Below are 22,299 nucleotides of genomic sequence, written 5' to 3' on the forward strand. Positions count from 1 at the left end.
TTCTATTCCATTCTAAATTTTTTTGTGTTTTCCTTGGGTTTGTCGGGATAGGTGGATTTTGAGTTGGAACTTAAATATTAAAATATTTAAATTTAATAGTTGTATGATATAATATAAATAGATATTGATATAATGTATTTGAACGGTAAAATTAATTTTTAATATAATATTAAAAAATGTTTGATTTGATATTTTTCTTAAAAAAAAAAAAAAAAATATGTTTGGGGAGAATCCCAAACAAACACTCCTGATTTGGGCATTAACATAAATCCTAGAAAGCGAAACGCGGGCGAGATAAGGAGGGCGGGTGGGGGTACAGGGGGTTCCATTTTTGTTCAATTTTATTTGTTTCCGATCGAATAATCATCCGACGACGGATTGTTTTGCTACTCCATGGAATCTAAACCCGTTTCTGACGCCGACAACGATGCTCGGATGGTAGGCTCTGATTTTGAGGCGGCGGAAACCCTCGCCGGACTGGCCGCCGTGGTTGGAGGAGAATCGAGGTCGACTTCCGCCGCTTATCGATCTCAGGTTTGAATTCATTTCCGACTGTTTTATCTCTTTTCTTATGCTCTCTCTTCAACCACGTCGCTGTTGGCTCAAAATTGGCAAAAATCTTGTTCGCGTTTTGCGTTTTGCGATTTGCTTTTTCTATTTTTAGAACAACATCACTTTGCATTTGGTAGAAGTTTGGGGAAGCTACTGTTAGTTAATTTCAAAAGTTTCGATCACATTCACGTGGAATCAGTTACTCGGTTTGTGTTTTGATTTTTATCATTTTGTGGAGATCTTCTTCTCTAATATGAATTTGCATTCACCAGTGTTGAGTACTTTCGCCATTGTTGCGATAGATATGCCCTTTAAGGGTGAACTGATTGCCTGAGGGCCATTATGTTTACAGTGTGGAGTCAAAAAGAGTCCATTGAAGGGGAGATTAAACAAAATTCGATAAGAATAGGGAAAAGAATAAGGTTTCTGTTAGTGGAAAAGGAATATGTCTTTTCTCTTTATTTTTCTCATTCTTCCCTTTTCCCTTTTCCCTTTTCTGGTTATGAACTGAGTGAGTGCATATTTTACACTGTGTGGATAACAAGAAAATAGGAAGATCTTCAAGTACTGGATTGGCAATGGTGATTGGAATTTGGAAAGATTGTGTTCCTTATTTCTTGAGCCTCTGGATTTCCGATTTTGTAGTGGTAATGGAATTAAGCTTATTAAATTTTGATAAAGATCGATTCGAAGAGTTGACTGTGATCGAGAGAAATTGTGATTAATCCTTGGAGTTTTTGCTATTGTTCTTAATGGCATATGAATTTCTGGTGTATTCGAGTAATTTGGGAACCATCATGCTTAATAAAGGTTGTGTTCCTTATTTCTTGGGCCCTTGGACTTCCGAATTCATAGCGGTAATGAATTAAGCTTATTAAAATTTGATAAAGATGGATTCGGAGAGTTGATTGTGATCGAAAGAAGTTGTGATTAATCCCTTGGACTTGTTACTATTGTTCTTAATGGGATATGAATTTCTAGTGCATTCGAGTAATTTGGGAACCCTCATGCTTTATAAAGGTTTCGGCCCTTGGACTTTCGATTTTGTAGTGGTAATGGGATTAAGCTTATTAAATTTGATAAATATCATTTCGGAGAGTTGATTGTGATCAAAAGACATTGTGATTAATCCTTGGACTTGTTACTATCGTTCTTACTGGGATATGAATTTCTAGTGTATTCGAGTAATTTGGAAACCATCATGCTCTTAAAGGTTTGGGCCTTTGGAGTTTCGATTTTGTAGGGTTAATGGGATTAAGCTTATTAAATTTTGATAAACATCGATTTGGAGAGTTGATTGTGATGGAAAGAAATTGTGATTAATCCTTGGAGTTGTTACTATTGTTCTTAATGGGATTTGAATTTCTAGAGTATTCGAGTAATTTGGAAACCATCATGCTTTATAAAGGTTTGGGTCTTTGAAGTTTCGATTTTGTAGGGGTAATGGGATTAAGCTTTTGATAAAGATCGATTTAGAGAGTTGATTGTGATGGAAAGAAATTGTGATTAATCCTAGAACTTGCTACTATTGTTCTTAATAGGATATGAATTTCTAGTGTATTTGAGTAATTTGGAAACCATCATGCTTTTTAAAGGTTTGGGCCTTTGGAGTTTCGATTTTGTAGGGGTAATGGGATTAAGCTTACTAAATTTTGATGAAGATTGATTCGGATTGTGATCGAAAGAAATTGTGATTAATCCTTGGAGTTGTTACTATTGTTCTTGATGGGATATGAACTTCTAGTGTATTCGAGTAATTTGGAAACCATCATGCTTTATAAAGGTTTGGGCCTTTGGACTTTCGATTTTGTAGGGATAATGGGATTAAGCTTATTAAATCTTGATAAAGATCGATTCAGAGAGTTGACTGTGATCCAAAGAAATTGTGATTAATCCTTGGAGTTGTTACTACTGTTCTTAATGGTATAAAGATTGCGATTCAATTTCATAGCATACGAATGTCTTGTGTATTTGAGTAATTTGGGAACCATCATGCTTTGTTTTGTAATTTGGCTCCTGCTTAGCTTATCATTTATTGCTTTTGAAATTGTTTAAGGACTTAACTGTGATAAGGCTTCCTTTAGAGAAATGTTAGGATGCATTTTTTTGTTGTCGAGTTATGTTATACTGTTTGCAGTGGCTTGAAAAATGTTTTGTTTACATCAGGATCAAGCCATAGCTGTCCAACAGTTTTGTGGAAATACATCTACTGTGGTTACAGGTGTTTTAGAAACTAATGAAACTGTTAGTATTGTACCCAGTCAGCCGTGCAGTACAAGTTATCCATCAAACTCTACCTGCAAATCGAGACCAGGTTTGACGAAGGTACACAAGCTTAGTTATCTTTTTTAATTGTCAGATTACTTGTGGTTTAGCGCTCTCTGCCGCTCTGTCATATAGGCCGAGAAGGAAGCGCGAAGGATTCGTCGTGTCTTAGCAAATAGAGAATCTGCCCGGCAAACTATTCGTCGCAGACAGGTAATCTGCATATTCCTCATCTGCTTTGGGTGATCAATTAACCATTTTTTTTTTAGGGTGTTCGTTTGAACAATTTCTCCAAATTTCTACTATCCATTAAATTTTTTTTCCCGAAAACATCTAATCAACATCTATTTATATCGCATCATACAATTATTCTAATTCAAAATTTTTACTATTCAAATCCCGACACAGAATCCAACCCCCCAAACAAACACACCCTTAGCATATTTGGTTATACCTTGTTTCGAATCAGGCAACATACTTAGAGTTTACCAAGAAAGCAGCTGATCTCACTCAGGAGAATGAAAGTCTGAAGAAGGTAAGACGACGGTTCTAATGTTTCTAAGGTAAGATTGCTCGCCAAAGTTCTTATACCTTTGTACTCAAGCTATGCTTTTTGTTTTTTGGGTCGAAAAAATCTGCAGGAAAAGGAATTGGCGATGAAGGAGTACAAGTCTTTGAAAGATAGAAATGCAGATCTCAAAATTGAGGTAAAAACTTCTACTTTGACAATTACCTCCAGCCGAAAGAATTTATTCTAATTGCTTGTAATCGCAATGTGGTTATGCAGCTGTCTAAATTGAAAAAACCCGAGCCAAAAGAAGCGCAAGAAGAGCCAAAGTCGACTTGCGGAGAAAGAGTTAGCTCCGCCACTATGAGCGCCCCATTCCTTCCGTATAACCACCACCCGGTTTTCGTTCCCTTCCTCTTGCCCTCGGTTGTTCCATCTTCAAATGTTTTCCCGTTTCCATATAGCGACGCACCATCTATTCAAGACGGACAAAGAATTTTCTCGGCCACGACTGGATCGGGTAGCCCGATGTTTGTCCTACCAGTACCTTGCCTGCTTCCCTGTCTCGGCCATGGGAGTACACTTCACTCCTGCTCTGATACCAACCGGACACCACCGAGCAAAAACCAGTCGACTCATCAATGCAGTGTAGCTCTATCTTACCAGTCATCATCCTCCCGAAACACAGCCGCGGACACATCTAATTCGACAAAAGCTGTCTCAGCCGGGAGTGGCGATCAGTACGGCAAAGCCCATCATCATCGAAGTCGTCGTCTTGGTACTGCCCTAGATCTCAATCTCAGACCTGGCAGAAATTCCGCGGGGGATGGCACCAATGATCCATCATCGAAGATGGATCGAGAGAGAGGCGTCTGCCACCACAAGAAAGTGGAGGATGTCGTCGCGGCAACCAATGCCCGGAAGAGAAGGAAGGAACTGATGACGCTGAAGAACGTCCGGCTCCCTCACCATCATCCCGGTTGGCAAAACAGCCCTGACTTTTGAGGAGTAACAAAACATAAAACTTTTTTATACTTATTAACTTGAGCTACGTCGTTTTTTTTTTTTTTGTTTTAATTATATTTGTAGTGGTTACCTCAGCTAATATGCAGTGACCTAGCCAGCCAGCCAACACGCCAAGTAGCCGGAATCTTGAACCTTGTCGGAGCTGCCTACAGTCGTCGGCGCGCGCGAGAGCAGTCCCGGTATGTACATTGGTTGCCTCTTGTATTTATACTGTGCTTTTTTAGCTAATTTTGTTTGTGTACTGTGTGTTTTACAATTTTAATAGTGATGATAAGTTTGTTTAGTTTCGAACGAGTGATTAGACTGGATAATATTATTTTTTTAATATATTTAGAGCTGGCAATTGGTCTATTCGTATCGGGTTCGTGTTGACCCATTTATTATCGTGTCGGCTTCGGGTTGACTCGTGTTGACCCGTATACATAATTAAGTCGAATTTCTTGATTCAAATTAAATAATTTTTTGTTATGTTGCCTTGTTAAGTTAGTTTTTTATTGGTTTGAGCCAGTTGAATTATTTAAAAAAAATAATTCAACTTAGTTTTATGAATAAATTATTAAATTCTGATTATTTTACATATATAATAAATATATTAACCAATATTAATATATTATAATCGGGTTGTCGTGTCGGGTTCGAGTTGAGAGCCTCAACCCTAATCCGACCCGTTTACTATCGTGTCGGGTTCGTGTCAACTCGTATACATAATTGGGTTAAAATATTTTATCAAAATCCAATTATTTCGTGTCGGGTCAATTTTTGCCAGCTCTAAATATATTGTATGTATTTCTAATGTTTAGACTAAAATTACACTTTAGGGTGTGTTTCTTTGGGAGTTTGGATTTTGGATTGAGATTTTAAATAGTAAAAGATTTGAATAGGAATAGTTGTACGATGTGATATAAATAAGTATTGATGTGATATTTTGAATGTAAAGTTAATTTTTAGTATAATATATAAAAATAAATAAAAATAAGTATTTTATTTGATTTTTTTTTTTTTTTTTTTAGGAAAATTGTGTGAATAGTACAAATCTCTATAAAATTTTGGAACAAACATCTACAGGGATAGTTTATTCAAATTGTTAGTACATTTATTTACTATAATCTTTTATAATTTTCATCCACTGTATTTTGAATTTTATATTACTATTATGATTTAAAGTTTATATATAGAATAATGATTCATAGGACTTGTAGTTTATTTTACTTTAGTATTGAAATGTAAAAGGGCAGAATAGCTAATCATCGTGATTCAAATAATGTGACTTCATATAGATTCTAAATATGGTTTTGTTTAATTGGAGATTGGTTGTATATTTTAATTTAAAAAACAATTTAGATTTTAAGTTATATATATATAGAAAATTACGTATAATTACAAACTTCTAAAGAAAACCCAATATAGGGCCCAAAATTATTAAAACCCAATATAAATTAATGGGCTCAATAAAGCCCAATCCTTCGTGGCAATAAAGTAAAAACTCAATATTTTTTTTTTTAAAAAAAAAAGAAAAAGCAAAGACAAATAAATATAGAAATAAATATCTCGAAGCCGCACGTGAGCGGCGGCGAGAGGACACGTGTTGGCGAAGGGTGTCAGAGGTAGCTAAACGGCGAACACGTGTCCAGAGCATGCAAAAATTGAAACAAATTCCAGCTTGAAATTTAGGGCCCATCCCAGGGGTGGACCCCACCGATGGACCCCACTTCCACCGTTTAGCTTCTTCTGAATAGAATACATCACCCTCCCAACCATCTTCTTCAACCCTTTCCCAACACTCTCCCCTTCTGCAACTACACCTCTCTCTCTCTCTCTCTCTCTCTCTCTCTCTCTCTCTCTCACACATACACACACGCATACGTGCGTGTTACCAGTGGATTGATCGATACGAGCAGTTTCTAGGTAAGATACTATTATTATGTCAATTCTTCTCTATCCATCGTTTCTCAATTAATTAATTACATATGCATATATACATACGTGTGTGTGTGTGTTCATCACAATTTCACACATTTGATATTTCCAGCTTTTTCAGAACAAAAATGGAGTAAATGCACAAATTCCAAACAGGTCTGTTTTTATTTAATTCTGGACTATTGGTGAATTCTGATTATCTAGCATAGTAAGTAACTCAATTAAACTAGATAGAGTGAGATAGGGTACTCTAATTTTATTTTATTTTTCAAGCTATCTACTGATTTTGGTGCTCCTGATGAACGTGACTGTTTGTTATAGATTTTAATAGTATTATAGTATGAAGATTTGGATGGAGATGGTCCATGGGCTGTTTATAGTTCATAGGAAAGCTAGGGTTTGCTCAGATTCAACTTTTGAAGTAGTGAAAATTTTCAAAAATAATAAAATCACTTGTAAGATCTAAGATCTGGTATCCACTAAATAAATATTTGATATAATTTTTCTCAAATTCACACAAATGAATAGTGTCAATTTTGAAAATGGAAGCCTTGATAATTTACTAGGCATAGACATTGCAGATTGGAACTACAGAGAGATTATAGAAACTATAATGGCAGCTAAGCAAGATTCTAGAATGTTCGATTCGCTAGAGGCGGCGAATGCGAATCATAATCACGATGGAAATGGAAACGGGAACGGCAATCAGAACCCAAACCCTAGCAACGGTCAGACACTCCAACCACTAGGCAGACAATCGTCGATATACTCGCTAACGCTAGACGAGTTCCAGCACACTCTTTCCGAGAACGGAAAGAATTTCGGCTCAATGAACATGGACGAATTCCTTAACAGTATATGGACAGCCGAAGAAAATCAAAACCAAAACCAAAACCCAAATCAAAACACGGCTGCCGCAATAGCTACTGTTTCCGCCGCACAGTTTCCCAATACGGCGGCGTCCCCTAACAAGGGGATCATCGCAAAACAGCCGAGCTTACAGGGGCAAGGATCGCTGACGATCCCGGAGCCCCTCTGCCGGAAAACAGTGGACGAAGTGTGGTCGGAGATTCACAAGAATCAGTTGACCAACAACGGCGGCAGCCACTGCCAAGTCCAAAACAACCCTAACGTGGCCCAGAAACAGGCCACGTTCGGAGAAATGACTCTCGAAGATTTCCTCGTCCGGGCGGGGATAGTTCGGGAACAGCATTTCGGTCTTCCACCAGCACCGCCGCCGCCGATGGGAATGTATCAAAACAGCAGCCATCCCGCCATGGTTCCCGGTCCTAGCTTGGTTATCCCGAGGCCCGTGATTGCCATGGGCAGCAATGCCGGTGGCGTCAGTAACCTCGGGACTTACCACCAGCCACTTCGCCAGAATGGCGTAGGAGAGGCATCGGGTTGTGTTATAGGGATGAAAGGTGGGGTCGGCTATGGACAGCCGCCGCCGGTTGTCACTTATGAAGGGAGGGTCGGGAGTGGGGTGGGAGGGGGTTTCGGGCAAGTCACGGGATTGGGAATCGGGTCACCGGTAAGTCCGGTGCCGTCAGAAGGGCTGAGTGCTAACCAAGATAACGCGAATCAGTTTGGATTGGACATGAATCCGGGAGCAAGGAAGCGGATCATAGATGGTCCGGTGGAGAAAGTCGTGGAGAGGCGTCAGCGCAGAATGATCAAGAATCGGGAGTCGGCTGCAAGATCTAGGGCAAGGAAACAGGTATTTATATATCATTAGCTTATCAGTGATCATGACAAAAAAGGACTTCTAATTCGATGTTTTTCTAACAATGCTTCTTATCAGGCTTACACCGTCGAACTCGAAGCAGAACTTAACCAACTAAGAGAGGAGAATGCACATCTAAAACAAACTCTGGTAAAAAGATAAGAGTTTGTGTACTGATTTTCCCATTGGCAATATAGTAACTAATGTTCCCATTCGATATTCCCTTTTCTCCAGGTTGAGTTGGAGAGAAAAAGGAAGCAACAGGTAAATTATTCCTTCATAAGAATTCATATTTCGGTAATTTTAATTTTTCAGTAAAGGATAAATCTATAAAAACAAAAAGTAACTCGCATATGGAAAAGCATCGGGTACCTGAATTGCTTGTATATTCCTCCAAATCTGATCAATATGTGTCCATTGCTACGTTCTTGAATAGATCTGCTCTGTAAAAAATCAATTCAGTAAGGTGAAAACGGTTTATATGAAAAAAGGAAGGCAGTGCATTCTTATGAATTAGCATACCTTATGCCCTTATACCGTGAAGTGTCTGTTCATGGCGAGTTAACCTGTGGTTCTGTGCAATTTTCCAGCTGCAGTATGAAGAAGCCAGAGCAAGGAAGCAGAAGCAAACAAAGGCTTACAGAATGAATGAAACATTGCAGTCGATAAGGAGGAGTATGAGTTGCCCTTACTAACCAGTAAGCAACTGTACATTGGAAAATCGATGTGTGGTGAAAGCCCCTCATTCCTACCAAGCTGGAAAACCGAAAACCAGAAGGATCAATCGATGCCCTGACGGTTTTTGAACTTTAGGCAAGATGAGATATATATTACCTTATGTTGATATTTTTTGCTCCTACAGAGCTCCATCCTATTTTAGCAGCCATTAAAGACATACATGATGGGGCACTTACTTGATAAAGGCTGCATTGCATACCCCCTCCCCTAACCCCCCCACCCCACCCCTGTAATTTATTTTCAGGAATAACTTGCATGGTTTTCTACACAGCAACAAACAGCAATAATGTATGTAAAATCATAATAAGTCCAGAATCCTGGTGTCTAATCACAGGGCCTACTGCAAATTCTCACTTCTAATGGCCCCAAAATGCCATTCATCAATTTCTAACAGGGGGCACTTTCTGGGCAACTATTAGCAACAATATTCAATTTTCCATGTCCTAACAACAATGCAAGTTAAAAGGCATTTTTCTGCGTGTAGATTGTAGAGACTACAAGTCCATGATATATAAATTACAGAACCATTTAACAATCAAAATCGCCAATTTAGTATTATTCCAACTCAAAGAAGATACACAAACAATATGCAACATAAACAGGTAGTAAATTTTACCATTTGTAAACAGATTCATGAAAAGAGTACAAGTTAAACACAAGGTTAGAACATCTCTCTGAATCAAGGAGAGAAGCATTTTTCTTGGTTCAATCAGTCAATTTTAGATATGAACTCCTTGTCCAGTGTATAAAGCTATACAAGTCTTTGGAACACATTCTACCAGTCTAAGTGAGGCAAGGGAAATAGAACAAAGTTCATCATCCTCGACAATTTATAGGCATCGATGATACAACAAAGGAAATTTCGATAAATGAAGAGACCAAAAGAAGCAAAAAAGCACTATATGGTAAAGAAAATGTCCTCAATATGAAACCAAAAATAATGTAATTGACACTTTGAGAATCATCGCAAAAAAAATAATATATTGCAGCATGCAACCGAAGACTGAACTTTTTGAAGAGATAGTGCTGTAAATTCTACAAAGCTTTTGAGTTCAAAAATTATCTGGCAAGTACCAAACCAGGAAAAATGAAGAATCTTCCTTCAGGAATATTCACCGGCTGCTGCACTTCACATCTGTGGCAGTTTCTGTTGTATCTATTCATAATCGAATTGAATCTCTACGTCCATGTACTTCCTCATGAGTCTTACAACAGATGATGTGAATTTGGCCAACATGTGGCATTCTTCCGGGGTTTTCGTCTCTGACACTACACCATGGATGACCAACTTCTTGAGACTAGGGCACTTTTCAAGAAGTCCTGAGACCCACATCGTAAACAAGTCGCTAATTACAGTCCACCCAAGTTCCAGGACGATGACATTCTCTAAAACAAAGGAACCTTGCAAGCCATAGTGAAGAGTTGCCTCTCTTAGATCATAACTCAATGATAGGTGGCTTAAGAGAGGAAAGCTCGAAGAAATAGTCTCCATGTCAACTATCTCATCCTCATCATCAAAAACAACACCCCAAAGCCTAAGCCTTCTCAATTTTGACGATCGTGATATCATATGGTAGAACTTTGCCCACATTATTGTGAAATTACTAACATCAACAATTTCAAGATTTTCTGCATTCTCTCCAATATCAAGAAGGATGACACTAACATCGTCAATCTTTAGGAATCTCAACAATCCCTTTCCAATAAGTTCAAAAAATTCAAGTGTACAATCCTTGAGGTGCAACTTTTCCAGGCTATCAGCTTCCAGTATGAACTTATCCAAGCTAATAGCCTCCACATAAATATCCTTTAATGAGTTAGTTGTCAACTCCATGGTTGCCTGATGATCCGACATGACAATATCCAGACTCACTAGGCTGAGTACTTCAATCTTGGGACAGGCAGTAAGCAGGAGACTCAGATCCAAGGCTGATATGCTCACATAACTTAGCGACAGAGATCTCAAGCAGGGAAACTTTTGGTAACTTGGTTCGACCCCAATGATAGTATTGTGAGATAAAGTCAATACTTCAAGTCTCTGCCGACCACACTTTTCAAGAATGTTGATGCTAGGAGTTGTCCTCACATTATAATGTAGCTGGCGTAAGGTCTCTCTAGTGTACATAAGCCAGGCAATAACCGAGGCAGCAGAAAACTCATCGACATCATCCATGATTATGGAGAGGCACTGCAATCCTTTGGTTTGGAATATTGTTTGGGTGATGAGTATCTCAAGCCTAGTTGTGGAGAATTCATGATACAAAGGCCAATCATTAGAATTAAATGTCAGAGTATGGAGATGATTCCTCCATGCCTCTTGCCATTTCCTGCAAGTTGCAGATGCAATCACCACATTCCGAGCAGCCCCTAGCCTCGACAGAATGTTTCCAACAACCTCAACTGGAAGACACTCCATTCAGAAATTCAGCAAACAGCCATGGAGATTTACTACCGACCGACTGACTGACTGACTGACTGACTCCAAACACAAATCAAATCATACTAGCAGTTTAAACGCTATAAACACATACAGGACCAAATCTCTCTCAAAACCACAATTTTCAATCCAACCTGATTGATTGGTTCTCACCATCCACCTTAATTTCCAAGATCCAACGGATCCTGGAAAGCAGAAACCATTTCCTCACAAACAAACACAGCATCCAAACATCGAACAAACACAAATCCTACATCAACGCATCAAACCGCCTCCATTTCCCGAACCAGCGTAACCTCTCATCGTCTCCACCGTATTTCCCCCCAACCTGTTCCCCAAACTATACACGCATCAAACAACATAAATTAAAAAAAAAAAAACAAAAAACAAAAAACAAAACAAAACAATAAAACTCTGAATCTCAAAACAGGCGACTCTACCTCAGTAATCAGAGCCAGCTAATCTCATCGAATTGACATCCAGCAATCGCGAGACTCTGCACCGGCACAGTGAAAGCAACGAAATTGAGGATTGTGGGGTGGAAAGGTGAAGGCAGGAATCTGATTCGACGGGGGGAGGACGAAATGTGGGAAAAGGTCAAGCAGCTGCGTGGGACAAAATACAATACAATATGGTAAATACAAATACAGCCGCACTTGGAGGTGCGTGTAACCCACGCGCAGCCCAGATGAGGGTACCCACGTAAATTCCGTGAATTTCTTTTATGGGTATTTATTGTGCAGACGTCATCATCCAATCAATTGGCGCCACGTAATTTCCTTTTTTGTCGAATAATAATCCTATTATATTGATTTTAAATAATAGTAAAGGGCGGGTGTCCGGGGATTTGGATTTTGAATTGAGATTTAAATAGTAAAAAAATTGAATTTGAATAGTTGTATGATATGATATAAATAGGTGTTGATGTAATGTTTTGAATGTAAAATTGATTTTTAGTATAATATAAAAAATAAAAAATAAAAAATAAGTATTTGATTTAATATTTTTTAGAAAAAAAAAAAAAAAATGAACAATGAATTTAAAATACAATATCCCAAACAAACACACCCCTAGTGGAGTATATATGCATATATACGTATATATTTTTTCAGTGGAGTATAAATATTAACAAAAGCAGTTGAAATTCAATCATTTTGCAAACTTATTTTATCGATCGAATTTCTTCTGAAAATATTATATCTAATATAATTTTTTTATATTAGATAAATATTTAATAATTATGTATTACAAATTATAAAAGAAACCACAAACATAAAATTATGGAGTAAAAATTAAATTTGAATATAATATTTTAAATAAAAAATAATGTTAAAATATAACACTACTATAAAATATTCCACCTGTCTCATATTAATTGTTCATATTTTTTATTCAATTAGTTTCAGTCTCTTTATACAAAATAAAAAAAAATTAAATATAGATTAAAAAAATTGTTTATTAAAAAAATATTAAAAAATAAAAATTTTTGAGTGAATTTAATTAAATTAATTTATATTTATTTAATATATTTAAGATAAATAAATTAATTAAAAATAAAAATAAATCATTAAAAAAATGCTATTTGTGGTGTAGCGGAACAAAAGAAATATAATTTGTGTATTATATAATAATGATTTTTATTAATATATTTTTAAATTATTTATTAATTATTTTTTTAGAAAAAAAATGTAAACAAGACAATCTAAGTAGGACTAGAGAGTATAATACAAATAATATACAAATAACTATATTATTATTATTATTATTATAACTATTTGGTCTTCGTTTGAAGAATTTTATCAAAATTCTACTATTCATTCAAAAATTTTTCCCCAGAAAATATTAAATCAAACACCTATTTTTCATTTTTTTATATTATACTAAAAATCAATCTATATTCAAAACATTACATCAACACCTATTTATATCACATTATACAACTATTTAAATTCAAAATTTTTAGTATTCAAATCCCAACTCAAAATCCAAACCCCCAAACAAACACACAAATGAAAAATTAGTTGCTACCTATGTAGTTTAAAAACTTGTGCAAATTTATTTTAATCACATTAAATTTGCATATATATTACTCCCTTTGATCCCGAACACCCTGCAATATTTTATTTTTGGTATGTCTTAAACGCTTTGCAATATTTTCAAAATAGGAAATAATTAATTATACTTAATTTTATCCTACAAATTATCCCCTCGCATGATCCAAATAAAAAAATAAAATATATGTTTTTCTCTCCGTCACATCATTTAATTTTTAAATTATCCTACTTAATATTATTTACCTAAAAACTCGTGCCAAAAGCAAATGTTGCACGTTGTTTGCACGATGGAGTACTAATTACACTTAACGAATAATTTATGAAATAATTATGATTGTCATTGATTAATAATTCTCTTTGAGTTTGTTGAAGTAATTACAATAACATAGACCATGGACAATGCCATTACAATACAAGGGTGTATTTGGTTGTACAAAAGAATAGGTTTATTTTATTTATATATAAAAAAAAAATATTTTATATTAAATTATTTATTTTAAAATTAACCTTTTATTCAAATAATCAAACTGTAGAAAGCAATTTTCATATAGGTGGTCCGTTCGAGGACTTTGAGTTGAAATTTAAATAGTAAAAATTTTGAATTGAAAAAGTGATATAGGCGTTAGATACTATTTTTTTTAATGTAAAATTATTTTTATTATAATATAAAAAATAAAAATAGATGTTTATTTGATATTTTTTTTTAAAAAATAAAATTGATGCATAGTAAATTTGGGAAGTATCCCCGAACAAACACAGTCTAAGATGTGTTTCTTTATAGTTTTATTTTTTATTTATTATTTTTACCATTTGTATTCTATATTTTAATATTTTTTTTTAAAAAAAGATTATATTTTTATTATCTTTTAAAAATTAAATTAAATAAAAAAAATTAAAAGACCATGGTACAGTTTTAAAATTTTAATTGTGTTTGTTTGGGGGTTTGGATTTTGAGTTGATATTTGAATAGTAAAAATTTTGAATTTAAATAGTTGTATGATGTTATATAAATAGGTGCTGATGTGATATTTTGAATGTAAAATTGATTTTTAGTATAATATAAAAAATAAAAAATAGGTGTTTAATTTGATATTTTTGAAAAAAAAAAAAAAAAGAGATAAACAGTGGAAATTAAATCCAATCCTCCAAACAAACACATCCTAATTAAATGGATTCAAGTAAGGCCCATACACTTGAATTAGGCCCAAATTTACTATCGGGCCGGGTCATGTTATAGGGATTCTGAAAGCCCAAAAGTAGCTCAATTCTTCCCAAATCGCAGCTCAAAGTTACAGGAATGCTTGGGCTGTGGTTGAAATTGCTTGGGCTGTGGCTGAAATTGAATGGAAATCCGCCATGATTGCGTCGCGTTGCTTGAGACGCCTGGTGGTTGTTGGGATTTATGTGATGACTGTGGAGGTTTATCGATTTTCCAAGCTTTTCTTTATGGTAACTGATTCAGAATCAGCGCACTGCGCCACCTGAGCTCGGCATTTCCAGTAAGAAATTGGCGGCAGCCATTGGTCCTCTGCAAATATTCTGCTCAGTTGAGGAGTTAATTAGGAGCAAATAGAGGTAATTATCGCTGAATCGGGGCATTCTGAAGCTCTCGTCGTATTTTTGGAAAATTAGAATGATGGAGCTTCGTCGATTTTTTCAGTGAATTGCTTCGGTCAAATTGCATTTGCTTTTGTGTTTTTAATGCTGTTGGTTTCTAGTAATCTTCGCTTCAAGTCGGTGCTCCTGGTGTTTTCGATGTTCGTGGTTTAATTTTCTTTCTAAATTTTAATATGCTGCTGCACTCCCAGTCTGAGTGTTTGATTTTGGTTCTCAAGGTTTTGTGAATTCTTCGACAATTAATGTTCTAAATTTCTTACTCATGTAGTTCTCATGGTTTTCAGATCTCTGTTTGGTTGATGCATACATTGAAAGACATTTAGAGAATTCAGAGTTGTAATACTGTGGATTTTCTTTGTTAGTTATAAGCAATTTAGGAGTGAAACTTTTCATAATGGCTACATGGACTTACCCTTACTTCACACCCCCTCTGGATACTCGAAGATCGTCTGCTGGATTGACTTCTCTTGGAGCAATAGTTTCCCCCTTAAGAATGGTTGATGAGAGGAATAAGTTTTCGACTATTGTTCGAAGATGCAGTTCGAATTCCTCACAGATCAAAGGCTCTGCAAATTCACACAGTTTGAATCAGTTTCAAAGCAGTAAAGACCCTTTTCTTAATCTACATCCTGAGATCTCACTGCTGAGAGGCGAGACGAACTCGACAACTCTTAATCCGGGACAGGGTAGTACTGGTGGAGTTGATACTGAGAATTTGAAAGTTTCATCAAATGTGAATAGCAACTATAATGAGGCCAGAATCAAGGTTATTGGCGTTGGAGGTGGTGGTTCGAATGCAGTTAACCGCATGATAGAGAGTGCAATGAAGGGAGTTGAGTTCTGGATAGTTAACACTGATGTGCAAGCCATGAAGATGTCGCCTGTTTTTCCTGAGCATCGCTTGCAGATTGGGGAAGAGTCGACCAGAGGACTTGGTGCTGGTGGGAACCCTGATGTTGGGATGACTGCTGCTAAAGAAAGCAAAGAAGCTATAGAGGATGCACTTGATGGAGCTGACATGGTCTTTGTCACTGTAAGTCTCTGATCTTAGATTGCCGATCATTCTTGGAATGAATTGACCTGATAATTTCTCAAATAATTCTTTGTTCATGGTTTTGTTCCAATTCTTATTAGTAAACACATCTTCATGGAGCTCTCAAGAAATTACTTGTAGTCGTTTTGGAGAGTAGAGATAATAAATAATGCTAGCTAAAATTCGTATCCTAACTTGCTAAATGGTCAACTGCATAGCTTACGAGTTTAATGGTGATGAATGAGTAGCTGCCATTCTTTCAAAGTTGGATGGTTGAAGTGATTGGCTGCTAAAATCTTTTTTATATGTCACCCTTGCTGATAATTTCTCTTCCACTGATCCTAGTTGTGTTGGAATTTTCCGAAAGGAACTCTGTTTTGGTTTAATAGGATTGTAATTTTGTCCCATAAATATCATTTATCTTTCGAGTTGTAATAACACTGGAAATCGAATCTAAGGCAGGTGGAAATCTAGGTTTTACTATCATTCTGTTCTCGCTCTCTTGATTTCAAATTACTATTTTTTGCTTTTGCATTTATTTTATGGTACATTCTATGAATGCTTGAAAACGGGATGTCATTTTTTAATTTGCTGGTAAATTTTAGGTGGGTAGAATGCGACAGAAAGAAAATGTGATATTTACACTTGACTTGTTTACATACAATGCTATATAATTCACATACATCATCTTTTGCTCTTTCAACTAGTTTGATTTATTTGTGCTGTAATATTGTAGGCTGGAATGGGTGGGGGAACAGGCACGGGTGGAGCTCCTATAATTGCTGGAATAGCAAAGTCCATGGGTATCTTGACTGTTGGAATAGTTACCACTCCATTCTCTTTCGAAGGACGCAGAAGAGCTGTTCAAGCACAAGAAGGAATTGCAGCTTTACGAGAAAACGTTGACACCTTAATTGTCATTCCAAACGACAAATTGCTCACTGCAGTTTCCCCATCCATGCCAGTGACAGAAGCATTTAATATTGCTGATGATATTCTTCGTCAAGGAGTTCGTGGAATATCTGACATTATCACGGTATGGTTGATCAAATACAATCATGAGTGCTATGTTTGCTTGATTAGTCAAATATATTATTGTAGTTTATCTGTCCTTGGCAAAAGTGAGAAGATTTTTTTCAACTCTTTTACCTGAATGACTTTAGTGCTTCATTTTATAATCTATTCCTAGCTTTGTTCTGAAATTATTCTGTTCTGCATAATAATAACTGTTAATTGATTTTTTTCGTATATTCTTAAGCAAACCGGGTAATCCATTTGAGTTTCTTGCAGATCCCAGGCTTAGTAAATGTAGATTTTGCTGATGTGAGAGCTATTATGGCTAGTGCAGGTTCTTCATTAATGGGAATCGGAACTGCAACCGGTAAGTTGAAGAAGTTTCAAGGTTTCGTGTCCATAGTGTTACCTTCTAGACTACTTCGATTATTATCTCTTGATCCTAGATAACTTCCTCCGTATCTTTTAAGAATCATGGGAAACTCAGATTGTGAATTAGTGTTTTAGGAATAGGGAGATTTTTTTCAGCTAGTCATTGAAAATTGTAAAGTGTTTTGATGAAATAATTTTATTATTCTTTAAAAATGTTTTGTGAGAGGAAATAAAATATGATTTTTGGAAAATGTAATATACATATATATTTTTTAAAAGTTGAGAATAGTGTTGAAAATAAAAGAACAAATCCTCAGTTTAGGCATCACTTATATATATATATATATATTATATATATCACTTTTGGATATGCTATATATATATATGAATATATATTTATATTTGATATTGCATACACTGTGCTGTGTAACTAAGAAGACTGTTATGGGTGGTAATAGAGCATTCAGTAAATTACCATTAGCATTCGACATTGTAAACCATGTTATTGTCAATGATCTCTATTTACTTACGAAGATCGTGTCCAAGTGGTAAATAGGGAAACTTAATCTAATGGTTTTCGGCTTGGCGCAGATGGGCTGCAATAGTATAGAGTGAGTAGGAGTGGTCCCCTTTTGGGATGTGCAATACTATGTGATATTTCCTCTCCAATTTAGACATAACATTAGGAATAGACAAATTTAATCGTGTGAAATGAACCTGATTATGCAAAAAAAGACAACCTATAAATCCGGTGTCATTTTCTGACAGGGAAAACCAGGGCCAGAGATGCTGCTTTAAATGCCATCCAATCTCCTCTGCTGGATATTGGTATCGACCGAGCAACTGGAATTGTGTGGAATATAACTGGCGGGAATGATCTAACGTTGTTCGAGGTAGATTCTTACAGTTCTATATCTCCTAAATTTCAATATTGTTATTCCAATCTTTTGTAAAATATAAGAACAAAAGAAATTCCTGCAGGATCATGTGAAAAGATGAAAAAAAAAAAAAAAAAAAAACTTCGAAAATTTGAATAATATTGGCGAAGCTTTTGCATCGAATCAATAGCATATAGTGTGGCGTATAATTTCCTCCTCTTATACGAAAGCTATACAAAATGCATGTTTTTGTTAATGTATATAGAAAAATAAAATTGTCCTAGAGGCTGTTATTTTGTCTTAATTACTCAATGTCCATCCATCTTTCGCATAATTCACCTGTTCTTGATACTCGATCCGATATGCGTTTTGAAACATAAAATCAACAGGTGAATGCAGCAGCAGAAGTTATATACGATCTTGTAGATCCAAGCGCCAACTTAATTTTCGGGGCTGTTATAGATCCATCACTAAGCGGTCAAGTAAGTATATATCCCATCGAACACTTCCACAACTTAGGAAATGAAGATATTCAGTCTGTTCAGTTAGGATATGAATTAATTTTTTGTGTGTGGTATGGGGAACTGTGTTGTTAGTAATAAAAATAATATTTTTGTGTTGAATGGTAGATTTTTTATGAGTGGATAATATATATATATATTAATGTGCGTATATTTGTATTTTTTTAATATTATTTATAGGGAATTGTTCCATTAAAAAATGCTGAGTGAACATACTGACTATCTCCGAGACAACTTCCGAACAATGCAACATTCGATTGAAACTGCTAGTTTAACAAATTCAGCTTTATTTCGCTAATTTATTCAGGTGAGCATTACTCTGATCGCCACCGGTTTCAAACGACAAGAGGAGAGCGATGGGAGAAACCTCCAGGTACACACAGACACATCCACTGGGCGCGCTAAACTTATTTGTCGTCTTACATGTGCAACAATCATCTTGCAGTCGAGTCAGCTGACTCAAGGGGACTCAAATATCAGTCTGAACAGAAGACCCTCGCCCTACCCGGAAGGCGGCCCTGTGGAGATCCCCGAGTTCTTGAGGAAGAAAGGTCGCTCTCGCTATCCAAGAGCTTAATTCCATCACTTCGAACAGGTTTAATCTGCCCTTCACAGCTTGTTTGTGTACAGAAATTTTAAATTTTTTTGGGGCATGCTTTCTTGATATGAATGTTTATTGCGCATTGAAAAAGATGGGGTTGAGAATTGAGATGTTTGTTTGGATTCAAAAGAATGATTTTCAAAATGTGTTAGGAGCCTACAAATCTAGATTTAGCATAGTACTATTTGTCTTTTTGTTAGTACTATTAGGCAAAATAGCAAAAAAAAAAAAAATCTTATGGTTTGCAAAATTTGCTGAAAAAACCTTCATACCTTAAAATTTCTTTTTATATAATTTAATGAAAGTTTTTTTTAGGTATATAATAATTTGTCTATCTACTAATCTAAAATTGATTAATATACAATATTGTATATAAATTGAGTAAATCGAGTCCACTATATGGTGCAATTTCATGGTTGGACGATTTTGATTTCTACTTCAATATATCTGGAACTTCAATTTCTTCGATTTCTCTATTGCTTGTTGGACTATCAATCGAGGTTGAAATGAGTAAATAAATTTTGTTCGCCTCATTATATCCTTGATAGATGGTTTTGATATTTTTGTTATTTATGCTTGTACTAGCATGTTTCTAATTTATATTAAAATTAAAGGTATTTTGATATTAGTTTGTGATTATTTTTTATTGCAAATAGAGCAGTTAAACGAACCAAGCCGATCTGAATAATAAAAATAGGCTCGTTTTTTTAACAAACAAACTTGAGCCTTATTCGCTGATGTTCGAAAAAATATATATATATAATTATTAATTAAAATAAATAAATAAAATATTATATATATGAATTAAAAAAAGAAATATAAAATAAAATATTATATATATAAATTTTAAAGTAAAATAAAATATCATATATACCTAAACAAATTTGAAACAAACTTATTTGAGCCGAATACTAATACAAATTCGAACAATATAAATGAGCTCAAATGTTTAACGAATGAATACGCGAGCCATGTTTGCTAATATGAATGAACAAACACAAATACATAAAATTTTGTTCATACTGTTTCGTAGTATAAGTACTTTCAATTTTAGGAATATTAATTTTTGTAACATAATATTACGTCTGACTCATTTAAAAAAACAATCAAAACTAAAATAATTAGGTTCGGCCGGAGGTTTACCGGGTGCACACTTTCGGGTAGCGATTGCGGATTCCACGTCATAAAAAAGAAAATAAAAATATATAAAAAATAAATTACGAAATTAACACCCCAATTTTACCAAGAAAAATATCAATACACACACAGTGTAATTTATTATCTATAATATCAAAATCTCTATCAACATAGGCCCAGGCAGTCCGAAAATCACACATTTTATTTTTATTCTTTAATTATTATTTCTGAAAATCAACATCAACCTCACAATTCCAACCCCAAAATCCATTTAAGGCCTTCCCAATCATAAGTTCATAACTACCTCCCTTCATCATCATACATGCCACAGTTTGTTGGGCGAATCCTGGGACCTCTACTCTACATGCTTGTAGATTAGGACGGGACTCGGGATCCCGGGCTCTCTCAGGCATATCACCCATCACCCAATGAATGAAGAAAAAGAAACCACGAAAATGGAATATCCATAATAAATTGAATTAAAAAATAAAAATGGAAGAAAAAGACATACACGTACACTTGTCTCTAACCATGCAAATTTAAAGCACATCACACTTTCTATGATGTGTAGACAAAACATTTCATTCAATTTTGGATATATATATATATATATATATAACCTCGTGACATACTATAAATATTAAAAAAAAATAATTACAATATAATACAAAATTATAAAATTTAAAAATATAATTAAAATATTTATAATAGAAAGATTTTTGTAATAAATATTATAAAAAAACATGTTTTTTTTATAGGTAAAATTAAAATATAAAAGGAACTATATGTTTGAAATCATAGAAACTAATAATTCTAATTTGAAAAAATAAAATCAGAACAATTTTAATTTTTATTTAAAATATTACTTTTTTCGTTCGTCAAATTTATTCTAGTTTTTTAATTTTATTTTGTACTAATTTTGGAAAATTAATATTTAATTATTACAATCGATTCATTTAAACAAATATTACTAACTTTATTCCATTTTTTCCCTTAGTTTATTTTAATTTCTAACTAAATTTTTAAAAATACTTTCGATTATCTGTCATTTTTTCAATAAAATATATATTTTTAAAAAAATAAAAAATAAAATAAAAATTCATTTTTGTCCCGTAAAGTGTAGTGTGGTTTTGTAAGGAATGAACTTATGACCGTGAGGTGTGAATTTTTTCACGTTATAAATATATATATATATATATCAATGTATGAGTATTGGGTATTATTGAGTGTTGATTTTTTTGAAAAAAAAAATGGCTCCGAAGAAGAACCCCACCATAGAAACCCTACCCCCAAAAATCCTTCCATCTGAATCGCCCCCAAAAATGCATTCGACTATTTCTGCTCTAACTGCACACACAGCAGGGGAGGGAACAGTAGACGACGCTGCCGCCGGGGTCCGGGAGAGGCTCCGGCGGCACCAGACAGAGGTCGCCGCCGGCCGTGTCTGGATACCGGAGATTTGGGGCGAGGAGGACTTCCTCAAGGACTGGATTGATTGCTCCGCCTTCGACGCCGCCCTCGCCGCCACCCCGATCCTGTCCGCCAGGGAGGCGCTGGTGGAGGAAGGCCGCCGGACCAGGGCGAACTCCGGCGCCGGAATCAGAGTCGAGAGTTCCGGCCGACGGCGACGGTGATGGGCGTACGGTTACCAGTTTTATTTTTCGAAATTTTATTTCTGTTGATAAATCACTTGTTGATATTTTCTAATGAAATTAATTAATTATCAAAATATTTCATCATATCATTTATTTATTTATTTGTTATATTTTAGATTTTGGTGACAAATTATTGCTTTATGTTCTTGAGTTACAGTATAATTAGTAAGTAATTAATAAGTGTATTAAAAAAAATTATTATTATTTAGTAAAAATAATTATAGATTAAGATAATTAAGATTTTAAAA

The 22,299-nt window shown here is 35.1% G+C and overlaps 5 protein-coding genes across 18 annotated transcripts; 4 read left to right on the forward strand and 1 right to left on the reverse strand.

The window, feature by feature from the left end:
- Positions 1 to 274: 274 nt before the first annotated feature.
- Positions 275 to 4,551, forward strand: LOC127263917 (uncharacterized). Of its 7 annotated transcripts, none has more exons than XM_051293221.1 (7): positions 275 to 534; positions 2,719 to 2,877; positions 2,953 to 3,030; positions 3,287 to 3,352; positions 3,459 to 3,524; positions 3,605 to 4,304; positions 4,438 to 4,551. In XM_051293221.1, exons 1-7 carry the CDS (start codon positions 394 to 396, stop codon positions 4,443 to 4,445), a joined length of 1,218 nt encoding a protein of 405 aa, XP_051149178.1. In that variant the 5' UTR covers positions 275 to 393; the 3' UTR covers positions 4,446 to 4,551. The 7 variants fall into 7 exon arrangements, with proteins under 7 accessions (XP_051149178.1, XP_051149176.1, XP_051149173.1 ...); XM_051293219.1 differs by having other exon boundaries at positions 3,605 to 4,333; positions 4,438 to 4,530; XM_051293216.1 differs by having other exon boundaries at positions 4,415 to 4,530.
- LOC127263915 (protein ABSCISIC ACID-INSENSITIVE 5-like) lies at positions 4,441 to 9,047 on the forward strand. 6 transcript variants are annotated; one of them, XM_051293207.1, is made up of 6 exons: positions 5,852 to 6,256; positions 6,381 to 6,424; positions 6,841 to 7,988; positions 8,073 to 8,144; positions 8,229 to 8,258; positions 8,585 to 9,047. In XM_051293207.1, the coding sequence occupies exons 2-6, from the start codon at positions 6,406 to 6,408 to the stop codon at positions 8,687 to 8,689; spliced, it is 1,374 nt and encodes a 457-aa protein (XP_051149164.1). In that variant the 5' UTR covers positions 5,852 to 6,256; positions 6,381 to 6,405; the 3' UTR covers positions 8,690 to 9,047. The 6 variants fall into 6 exon arrangements, with proteins under 6 accessions (XP_051149168.1, XP_051149164.1, XP_051149166.1 ...); XM_051293209.1 differs by having other exon boundaries at positions 5,854 to 6,256; positions 6,390 to 6,424; positions 6,850 to 7,988; XM_051293208.1 differs by having other exon boundaries at positions 5,855 to 6,256; positions 6,850 to 7,988.
- A 531-nt stretch (positions 9,048 to 9,578) lies between these two features.
- LOC127263916 (F-box/LRR-repeat protein At1g67190) lies at positions 9,579 to 11,785 on the reverse strand. 2 transcript variants are annotated; one of them, XM_051293215.1, is made up of 2 exons: positions 11,610 to 11,785; positions 9,579 to 11,497 (listed from the first exon to the last, which is right to left on the reverse strand). In XM_051293215.1, the coding sequence occupies exon 2, from the start codon at positions 11,146 to 11,148 to the stop codon at positions 9,889 to 9,891; it is 1,260 nt and encodes a 419-aa protein (XP_051149172.1). In that variant the 5' UTR covers positions 11,149 to 11,497; positions 11,610 to 11,785; the 3' UTR covers positions 9,579 to 9,888. The 2 variants fall into 2 exon arrangements, with proteins under 2 accessions (XP_051149172.1, XP_051149171.1); XM_051293214.1 differs by having other exon boundaries at positions 9,579 to 11,509.
- Positions 11,786 to 14,584: 2,799 nt separating this feature from the next.
- Positions 14,585 to 19,739, forward strand: LOC127263914 (cell division protein FtsZ homolog 2-2, chloroplastic-like). Of its 2 annotated transcripts, none has more exons than XM_051293206.1 (8): positions 14,585 to 14,798; positions 15,203 to 15,873; positions 16,610 to 16,909; positions 17,164 to 17,254; positions 18,028 to 18,152; positions 18,527 to 18,619; positions 18,966 to 19,031; positions 19,104 to 19,739. In XM_051293206.1, the coding sequence occupies exons 2-8, from the start codon at positions 15,235 to 15,237 to the stop codon at positions 19,233 to 19,235; spliced, it is 1,446 nt and encodes a 481-aa protein (XP_051149163.1). In that variant the 5' UTR covers positions 14,585 to 14,798; positions 15,203 to 15,234; the 3' UTR covers positions 19,236 to 19,739. The 2 variants fall into 2 exon arrangements, with proteins under 2 accessions (XP_051149163.1, XP_051149162.1); XM_051293205.1 differs by having other exon boundaries at positions 15,125 to 15,873; positions 19,104 to 19,737.
- A 1,875-nt stretch (positions 19,740 to 21,614) lies between these two features.
- On the forward strand, positions 21,615 to 22,144 carry LOC127263912 (protein BIC1-like). The gene has a single exon (XM_051293202.1). The coding sequence runs from the start codon at positions 21,647 to 21,649 to the stop codon at positions 22,028 to 22,030; it is 384 nt and encodes a 127-aa protein (XP_051149159.1). The 5' UTR covers positions 21,615 to 21,646; the 3' UTR covers positions 22,031 to 22,144.
- The last annotated feature ends 155 nt before the right edge of the window (positions 22,145 to 22,299 follow it).

This window comes from Andrographis paniculata, unplaced genomic scaffold (assembly GCF_009805555.1).
Source record: "Andrographis paniculata isolate CXL003 unplaced genomic scaffold, ASM980555v1 Contig69END, whole genome shotgun sequence".
Taxonomy (NCBI): Eukaryota; Viridiplantae; Streptophyta; class Magnoliopsida; order Lamiales; family Acanthaceae; genus Andrographis; species Andrographis paniculata.